At 41.7% G+C, this 10,472-nt stretch overlaps 1 protein-coding gene across 1 annotated transcript; it reads right to left on the reverse strand.

Moving 5' to 3' along the window:
• Window positions 1-4,617: 4,617 nt before the first annotated feature.
• LOC147959179 (uncharacterized) lies at window positions 4,618-7,668 on the reverse strand. Its single transcript, XM_087537871.1, has 4 exons — window positions 7,482-7,668; window positions 6,845-7,027; window positions 6,185-6,264; window positions 4,618-4,948 (listed from the first exon to the last, which is right to left on the reverse strand). The coding sequence occupies exons 1-4, from the start codon at window positions 7,511-7,513 to the stop codon at window positions 4,902-4,904; spliced, it is 342 nt and encodes a 113-aa protein (XP_087393997.1). The 5' UTR covers window positions 7,514-7,668; the 3' UTR covers window positions 4,618-4,901.
• Between the last annotated feature and the right edge of the window lie 2,804 nt (window positions 7,669-10,472).

Below are 10,472 nucleotides of genomic sequence, written 5' to 3' on the forward strand. Positions count from 1 at the left end.
GTTACATCATACATGGCTAACCCACGCTATCACCATATTTCTTGGCCTCCATGCGACACCTAGCTCTAGTAATCCACCAGCCCGTATCGCTTCTCGCTCCTCATCTCTATCAAAGTGCGGCGGGATGGCATTTTTGCCGTCTATTGAGGTCGGTTAACTCATTACATGTTAGCGACTCTTGAGGTCGGTTAACTCAAAGTTCATCGGATCCCAACAAACACACCGCAAAAGAGTTACATCATATGGCTCTCCAAGAGACAATTGTATCGAGAATCAAACGAGAGAGGGGAATCCATCTAGCTACTAACTATGGACCTGAAGGTATACAAAGAACTACTCACTCATCATCGAAGAGGCACCAATGGAAGTGGTGAACCCCTCCATGATGGTGTCTTGATTGGATCTGGTGGTTCTAGACTATGCGGCGACTCGAATTGATTTTCGTCGACTCCCTTAGGGTTTCTGGAATATTGGGGTATTTATAGAGCAAAGAGGCGGTCCGGGGGGCACCCGAGGTGGGCACAACCCACCAGGGCACGCCTGGGCCTCCTGGCGTGCCCTGGTGGGTTGTGCTCTCCTCGGAGCACCCCCCTGGCGCACCCAGGGCCCATTAGGTGTCTTCTGGTCCATAAAAAATCTCCGTAAACTTTCGTGGCATTTAGACTCCATTTGGTACTGATTTTCTGTGATGTAAAAAACATGCAAAAAAACAACAACTGGCACTTGGCACAATGTCAATAGGTTAGTACCAAAAATGATATAAAATGACTATAAAATGATTATAAAACATCCAAGATTGATAATATAACAACATGGAACAATAAAAAATTATAGATACATTGGAGACGTATCAATGTGTCCCGTCAACTCGTAGAACAATGAGAAGCTTGCTTACTACGCCTTCTCCCTCGCCAACGAGTGCGCAGTGGCTCGCGACACGAGGATGAACTTTTTCTTACAAGGTTAGTAGGTGACCTTGCGCTTGGCTCTTCACCTCTTCCGGAAGTCGAACAATAATGATGGTACTACGGTAGTACTTCTGGCAATCTGACACCAAATGAACTGTTGCACGTCCACCGCTTGTAAGCAAAAGTTTCCCCTCATACTACGTGCCACCGCGCACGCGTTGGCAAGGGAGAAGGCATAGTAAGCAAGCTTCTCGTCGTTCTGCAAGTTGCCGTGTGTTGGCAAACGGATGAACAAAGCTCACGTCAAAAAAAGAGTGGAAGAACATAGATTCCCGATGACCGAGAAGGAGCAAGGAACCTCGTGGTGGAGCGTCCGCACTCATAATATTTTATACTATTTAGCAATATAAAATCAACCAATCATCTAGACAGTAGATCAGAAGAGTACGAAACACGGTACCCCAATGTAGTTACATCATACATGGCTAACCCACGCCATCACCATATTTCATGGCCTTCGTGGGACACCTAGCTCTAGTAATCCGCCAGCCCGTATCGCTTCTCGCTCCTCATCTCTGTCAAAGTGCGGCGGGATGGCATTTTTGCCGTCTATTGAGGTCGGTTAACTCATTACATGTTAGCGACTCTTGAGGTCGGTTAACTCAAAGTTCATCGGATCCCAACGAACACACCGCAAAGGAGTTACATCATATGGCTCTCCAAGAGACAATTGTATCGAGAATCAAACGAGAGAGGGGAATCCATCTAGCTACTAACTATGGACCTGAAGGTATACAAAGAACTACTCACGCATCATCGAAGAGGCACCAATGGAAGTGGTGAACCCCTCCATGATGGTGTCTAGATTGGATCTGGTGGTTCTAGACTATGCGGCGACTGGAATTGATTTTCGTTGACTCCCTTAGGGTTTCTGGAATATTGGGGTATTTATAGAGCAAAGAGGCGGTCCGGGGGGCACCCGAGGTGGGCACAACCCACCAGGGCACGCCTGGGCCTCCTGGCGTGCCCTGGTGGGTTGTGCTCTCCTCGGAGCACCCCCCTGGCGCACCCAGGGCCCATTAGGTGTCTTCTGGTCCATAAAAAATCTCCGTAAACTTTCGTGGCATTTAGACTCCGTTTGGTACTGATTTTCTGTGATGTAAAAAACATGCAAAAAAACAACAACTGGCACTTGGCACAATGTCAATAGGTTAGTACCAAAAATGATATAAAATGACTATAAAATGATTATAAAACATCCAAGATTGATAATATAACAACATGGAACAATAAAAAATTATAGATACATTGGAGACGTATCAATGTGTCCCGTCAACTCACAGAACAATGAGAAGCTTGCTTACTACGCCTTCTCCCTCGCCAACGAGTGCGCAGTGGCTCGCGACACGAGGAGGAACTTTTTCTTACAAGGTTAGTAGGTGACCTTGCGCTTGGCTCTTCACCTCTTCCGGAAGTCAAACAATAATGATGGTACTACGGTAGTACTTCTGGCAATCTGACACCAAATGAACTGTTGCACGTCCACCGCTTGTAAGCAAAAGTTTCCCCTCATACTACGTGCCACCGTGCACGCGTTGGCAAGGGAGAAGGCATAGTAAGCAAGCTTCTCGTCGTTCTGCAAGTTGCCGTGTGTTGGCAAACGGATGAACAAAGCTCACGTCAAAAAAAGAGTGGAAGAACATAGATTCCTGATTACCGAGAAGGAGCAAGGAACCTCGTGGTGGAGCGTCCGCACTCATAATATTTTATATTATTTAGCAATATAAAATCAACCAATCATATACACAGTAGATCGAAAGAGTACGAAACACGGTACCCCAATGTAGTTACATCATACATGGCTAACCCACGCTATCACCATATTTCTTGGCCTCCGTGCGACACCTAGCTCTAGTAATCCGCCAGCCCGTATCGCTTCTCGCTCCTCATCTCTGTCAAAGTGCGGCGGGATGGCATTTTTGCCGTCTATTGAGGTTGGTTAACTCATTACATGTTAGCGACTCTTGAGGTCGGTTAACTCAAAGTTCATCGGATCCCAACGAACACACCGCAAAAGAGTTACATCATATGGCTCTCCAAGAGACAATTGTATCGAGAATCAAACGAGAGAGGGGAATCCATCTAGCTACTAACTATGGACCTGAAGGTATACAAAGAACTACTCACGCATCATCGAAGAGGCACCAATGGAAGTGGTGAACCCCTCCATGATGGTGTCTAGATTGGATCTGGTGGTTCTAGACTATGCGGCGACTGGAGTTGATTTTCATCGACTCCCTTAGGGTTTCTGGAATATTGGGGTATTTATAGAGCAAAGAGGCGGTCCGGGGGGCACCCGAGGTGGGCACAACCCACCAGGGCGCGCCTGGGGGCCGGGGGGCACCCGAGGTGGGCACAACCCACCAGGGCGCGCCTGGGCCCCCAGGCGCGCCCTGGTGGGTTGTGCTCCCCTCAGAGCACCCCTAGGCACTTCTCCGGCCCATTGGGTGTTTTTTGGTCCAAAAGTCTCCACAAAAAGTTTCAGTGTGTTTGGACTCTGTTGGTATTGATTATCTGTGATGTAAGAAACATGCAAAAAACAGCAAGTGGCACTTGGCACTATGTCAATAGGTTAGTACCAAAAATGGTATAAAATGATTATAAAATGTCCAAGATTGATAATATAGCACCATGGAACAATCAAAAAGTATAGATATGTTGGAGACGTATCAGCATCCCCAAGCTTAATTCCTGCTCGTCCTCAAGTAGGTAAATGATAAAAACAAAAATTTTCATGTGCAATGCTGCCTAACATGTCATCTCAAATTCTTTTCTTTATAGCATGGACATTTGGACTTTTATATTGTTCAAAGCAATAGTCTAGTTTTGACATGGTAACTTAAATACTCAAGCATATCGATAAGCAACCATGTCTTCCAAAATATCAATGCTAAAATAAGCTATCCCTAGCCCATCATGCTCAATCATAGATTCCATTCATGAAACACACTCGCATATTAAATACACCCAATGCTCAAGTACGATCATAGTGCCTCCTAGTTGTTGCTTTTATAAGAGAAGATGGAGACTCAAATTCAAAAAAATGCATAAAGTAAAAGAAAGGCCCTTCATGGAGGGAAGTAGGGATTTGTATAGGTGCCATACCTCAAAGAGAAAATTGAGAGATAAAAACATTTTGAGAGGCATACTTTTCCCGCCAACGAAAATGACTTAGAGTTCCCAACACTTTCCATGCTAGATATATCATAGGCAGTTCCCAAACAAAAATTAAAGTTTATTGCCTTTTCCACCATACTTTCACTTTCCATGGCTAACCGTATCCACGGGTGCCTTCCATACCAACAGTTTCCAAGGAATCTATTATTTGACAACATAAAGTAAATTCATTTTTTATTTCAGGACTGGGCATCCCTAATACCTTTGCCTTACTCTCGTGCAATGACAAGTGAATAAACACTCATCGTGAGAATAACACATCAAGCATGGAAAATATTAGCCACCCCTCACCGCCTCGCGAGTGGTACAAGCACACTAAAGAGAATTTTATTTTGAATATTAGAGATGGCACATACAAATTTGCTTAGAAAGGCAAAAGAATACCACATATAGGTAGATATAGTGGACTCATGTGGAAAAACTGGTTTAAAGGATTTTGGATGCACAAGTAGTGATCATACTTAGTGCAAAATGAAGGCTAGCAAAAGATTGGAATTGAATATCTCATATTAAGTTATTAACTCTTTTTACTACAGCTGCATGTGCATGCCTATTATTGTACAAATATATCTTCCAGCAACCATGTTAGGCCTTATTATAGCTCTTGCGTTGTACACCTCTCCTTATCTTAAGAATCCACCTATTTTTGAAAGACAGTCTGCTTTCATGTCACTCTAAACCAATCATGTTTTACTTTGCTGCTTTTCCCTTTATTGGACACCATCTTCTCCATGTATGTCGTAAATATGCTTGTTCCTAGGCTTCCTTCATCAGCATATACACCATGTGCGCATCCTCAAATGCTACAGAAACATCCGATGCAGGTGATGTTAATACGTAGATTTTAGAAACATCCTGCCTGGGGATTTTAAATTGAGGAAAACAATCAAATATTAGCATCAGGCTAGCAATCAACCAACATGGATATTCAGAGTCGCTGTTAGGTTAGATGTCTGGTGTCTAAGACCCTTTTGCCTAAACATGACACATGGTGCCATCTAGGTATCTCTACTGGGTCGTAGTTTTGCCGAGTGCAGAAAATGGCAAAACTATGGTGCCACGTGGCATGGTCATTGACTCATCATTCGGTCTGTGTCATTTGTTTACCGAGTTACCCTTGTTCTGCACTGAGCGAAGTTTTTTGCAGTTGTCTACTTAGTGCCTGTAGAAAAGAACCCGACAAAATAAACATTGTCGGCAGACGTCCAATATAGTCATGTTTTCCTAGTGCTGTCATGTTTTTTTGGCCTTTGCCGAGTGCATTTGGCACTCAGAAAAATTGGGAATTCCAGTAGTGAGCATGTCCAGTGTCCTAATATATATTGTACATGCATAGAAATAAAAAAGACTTTGTAAATATAATTTCAAAATTACTCTTCGCAACATGTGCGGGCCAAATTGTATATATTATATCAACCGGATTTTGTTCAAACCTCTATTGATTGATAGAATCGTGAAGACCATTAAAATTTTATATCTATACATGACTAGCAAAACAAATCTTCACTGTCTCAAGAAAATGAGCACAAAAGTGAATTGGTTATCCAACGTAAAGGGAAAAATGTGTATTAAAGGACCAAAATAGGGAACAAATAGTTTTGAAAAGCCATAAGTTTTGACGTACATGTATTAAATCCAACAACTCAGCAGCCTTGTTATAATCATTTCTGAATTTATAAAGTTAGAAGAAATAAAATCGATAAGCTAAGAAATTATGCAGTTGGGAGTGCATTTATAGAAGTCTGGATAATGTGAATAATATAATGGCCGAAAGTAGGAGGAGCAACAGTGTTACATATCTCGGGGAAGTTCTTTTAACAACCTCAAAGGACAATTGGCGCAAAATAACCATAGGTATTTAGCCTCGTTGGCGAATTGGTCAAGAAATTAAGAAGACAAACTGAACATACACATGTTTTAGTTGAGCGAAATGTGTGGAAAATATGATGAAATAACTTGTTTAAGTGAACATCATCAGATCAAGTGTATAATGGCGGGTAGGGGTGAGTGCATGCTATAAAAACTGAAACGCTACATACATGTACTCTTAAGAGCATCCATGTTGGACTGTCTTCCATAGGTAATTGATAGAATTATGCTCCAGTGTACCTGCATATGTCTGTACATAGCATAAATGTGAATTTTGAAGTGCATTGTTCAATAAGTGGAACTTAAAAATCAGAAGATAGTTTATGTTGGAGCATCATATGGTTTTTATGGTATTTCCAAATCAAGTGCCACAACTTTCAGAATGCAATTCCATTTGTGATTCATGGCAGGAATTAGATGGCATTTAGCAAAATGTGCACATGTGAAAAAGGGAAGACCCGATCGGACCTGAATTCATCTAGTGATAATAAATATATGAAATCTGGAAGATAGTAATGATGGGTTACGCCGTAGAAGCAGACCTGCAATTATTCTGATTTGAAGGAAAAACATCAAACACATGCTATCCAATTTCTAACTTAGTTATAAGATAAAACAAAACAGAGATGTTGTCATTTGGAAAATTACCAGTCATTGGCTTCAAACTGCAGTCAGTGCATCTACTCCTTGGATCCATAAACCATCGTGGCCTAGAAACTTTGAGAAAATTAATACTACAATTCAGCTGGAGCACACAATCAGAATGTTATATGTCTAACATAGCATGATTCTTTCAGTTGTTTTCGACAAATCATAGTGTTCATGCTTACCCTGCTGTTGCGCTGAGTGGATGGTCAATGTCTTTGCGAGATAATTGTTCTTCAAGATTACCTTCCCTCCATGGGACAACATGGTCAACATCCACCATTTGCGACGGCACCAACCTCAACAGGAGCTCCGTCCTTCTCCACATCCCCCACCCCCTTCCCATCTTGGTTGAGGGATTGAGAAAACTATGATTGGGGAAGCCAAATCACAGTAGAGAGTCAATGATAGGGTCAATTAGTGAGAAAATAGAGATCCACCGTATTGGAAGGATTGGAGTTGTACTTGGACGTGTCTTTTTCTACATACAAGGTACATGTTTATTTTCTGTGCGATACAGAAAGATTTTTTTTGTTTTGTTTTTTGAGGGATCGAGAACACTGATTTTATTTTGCCATGGCAATCATCATCTTCAAGAAGACACACGATAAAGGAGATTGAATCCCTAGACAACACTATTAAAGGGCATGATGAAAACAACTAAATCCGAACTGGCAAAAAGAAATTCAAAACTAATTAGTGTGAGGACTGAGAAGACGAACCTGAAAAGAATTGAATCCAGACCGGCAAAAAGAAATTGAAAATAAATCAGTGCAAGGACTGAGAATACGAACTTGATCTAGATGAGGAAAATAATTTTACTGTAATAAGCTCCATGAGCGCAGGAGATGCATGCCCTAAATTCTTTGCTGCAATTTGGGATAGAAACGATCTGTTTCCATGTGGAGAAGAGCGCAGAATCCATGCCCTAACATCCTTGCTGCAAATTTGCAATTGGGAGAGACACATATCTGCTTGTGGAGAGGAAGAGAGATGAGAGTTTGAGGGAGAGAGAGACAAACATGAGAGATTGAGAGTGGGATCGATGACCAACTTCGTTGTTCCAATCTAAGAGAGACCTGGATCTCTTTTCCATGAGAATATGAACAGAGACGTGAGAGATTGAGAGAGATAATATGGCTACTTTAGATTTTTCTTACCGGGAAAGGAAGAATCGGTGGATGTACGCCGCTCCTAATTTTTAATTAACATGAGAATTAATAGGTGTCTTTTTTTCCCGGAGAGCAATAGATAGATTAGATCTACACCGTAATAACTCGGTCCCATTAGATTAACGGCTCCTAATTTCTGATTAACATGGGAATTTGTAGGGAGTCTAGGATTAGTATAGGTATAAATTTGTCAACATATTATTCAATAGAATTTCAGCTTCACCCGGTGTTCTTTCCCTGAAAACAGAACCAGCACAACTATCCAGGTAATCTCTGGAGGCATCGGTTAGTCCATTATAAAAGATATCAAGTATTTCAATTTTCTTAAGAGGATGATCAGGCAAAGCATTAAGTAACTTGAGAAGCCTCCCCCAAGCTTGTGGGAGACTCTTTTCTTCAATTTGCAAAAAATTATATATATCCCTTAAAGCAGCTTGGTTCTTATGAGCAGGGAAATATTTAGCAGAGAAGTAATAAATCATATCCCGGGGACTACGCACACAACCAGGATCAAGAGAATTAAACCATATCTTAGGATATAAAAGCAGCGAGTTCTCTCATCATTAGCGAACAAGGTGGCTATATCATTTAATTTAGTAATATGTGCCACAACAGTTTCAGATTTATAGCCATGAAAAGGATCAGATTCAACCAAAGTAATTATATCAGGATCAACCAAGAATTTATAATCCTTATCAGTAACACAGATAGGTGAAGTAGCAAAAGCAGGGCCAGGTTTCATTCTAGCATTAAGAGATTGCTGCTTCCATTTAGCTAATAACCTCTTGAGTTCATATCTATCTTTGCAAGCTAAAATAGCTAAAGTAGCTTCTTTTCAAAAACATAACCCTCAGGAATAACAGGTGAGTCTTCATCATCACTTTCATCAATATTATCAGATTCAATATTTTCATTCTCTCTAACCCTAGCAAGTTGTTCATCAAGAAATTCACCAAGTGGCATAGTAGTATCAAGCATAGAAGTAGTTTCATCGTAAGTATCATGTATAGCAGAAGTGGCATCATCAATAACATGCGACATATTAGAACGAATAACAGAAGCAGGTTTAGGTGTCGCAAGCTACCTCAAAACAGAAGGTGAATCAAGTGCAGAGCTAGATGGCAGTTCCTCACCTCCCCTCATAGTTGAGGGATAAATCTTGGTTCTTGGATCTTTCAAGTTCTTCATAATGATAAGCAGATATAAAGCCCAAGTGACTCAAAGAATAGAGCTATGCTCCCCGGCAATGGCGCCAGAAAATAGTCTTGATAACCCACAAGTATAGGGGATCGCAACAGTTTTCGAGGGTAGAGTATTCAACCCAAATTTATTGATTCGACACAAGGGGAGCCAAAGAATCTTCTCCAGTATTAGCAGCTGAGTTGTCAATTCAACCACACCTGGAAACTTAATATCTGCAGCAAAGTATTTAGTAGCAAAGTAATATGATAGTAGCGGTAACGGTAGCAAAAGTAAAGTTTTTTTGTATTTTGTAGTGATGATAGCAATAGCAACGGAAAAGTAAATAAGCGAAGAACAATATATGGAAAGCTCGTAGGCAATGGATCGGTGATGGAGAATTATGCCGGATGCGGTTCATCAGGTAACAATCATAACATAGGGTGACACAGAACTAGCTCCAGTTCATCAATGTAATGTAGGCATGTATTCCGAATATAGTCATACGTGCTTATGGAAAAGAACTTGCATGCCATCTTTTGTCCTACCCTCCCGTGGCAGCGGGGTCCTAATGGAAACTAAGGGATATTAAGGCCTCCTTTTAATAGAGTACCGGAACAAAGCATTAGCACATAGTGAATACAGGAACTCCTCAAACTATGGTCATCACCGGTAAGTATCCCGATTATTGTCACTTCGGGGTTAACGGATCATAACACATAATAGGTGACTATAGACTTGCAAGATAGGATCAAGAACTCTCATATATTGATGAAAACATAATAGGTTCAGATCTGAAATCATGGCACTCGGGCCCTAGTGACAAGCATTAAGCATAGCAAAGTCATAGCAACATCAATCTCAGAACATAGTGGATACTAGGGATCAAACCCTAACAAAACTAACTCGATTACATGATAGATCTCATCCAACCCATCACCGTCCAGCAAGCCTACGATGGAACTACTCACGCACGGCGGTGAGCATCATGAAATTGGTGATGGAGGATGGTTGATGATGACGATGGCGACGGATTCCCCTCTCCGGAGCCCCGAACGAACTCCAGATCAGCCCTCCCGAGAGGTTTTAGGGCTTGGCAGCGGCTCCGTATCGTAAAATGCGATGAATTCTTCTCTCTGATTTTTTCTCTCCGAAACCAAATATATAGAGTTGGAGTTGAGGTCAGAGGAGCTCCAGGGGCCCACGAGGTAGGGGGCGCGCCCTAGGGGGGCAGGCACGCCGCCACCCTTGTGGACAGGTGGTGGGCCCCCTGGTCTTCATCTTTTGCAAGGATTTTTTATTATTTCCGAATAGATGTTCCGTGAAGTTTCAGGTCATTCCGAGAACTTTTGTTTCTGCACATAAATAACACCTAGCAATTCTGCTGAAAACGGCATTAGTCCAGGTTAGTTCCATTCAAATCATGCAAGTTAGAGTCCAGAACAATGGCAAAAGTGTTTGG

The sequence above is a fragment of the Triticum urartu genome, chromosome 7A (genome assembly GCF_056163025.1).
Source record: "Triticum urartu cultivar PI428250 chromosome 7A, HENAU_Tu73, whole genome shotgun sequence".
In the NCBI taxonomy this organism is placed as follows: Eukaryota; Viridiplantae; Streptophyta; class Magnoliopsida; order Poales; family Poaceae; genus Triticum; species Triticum urartu.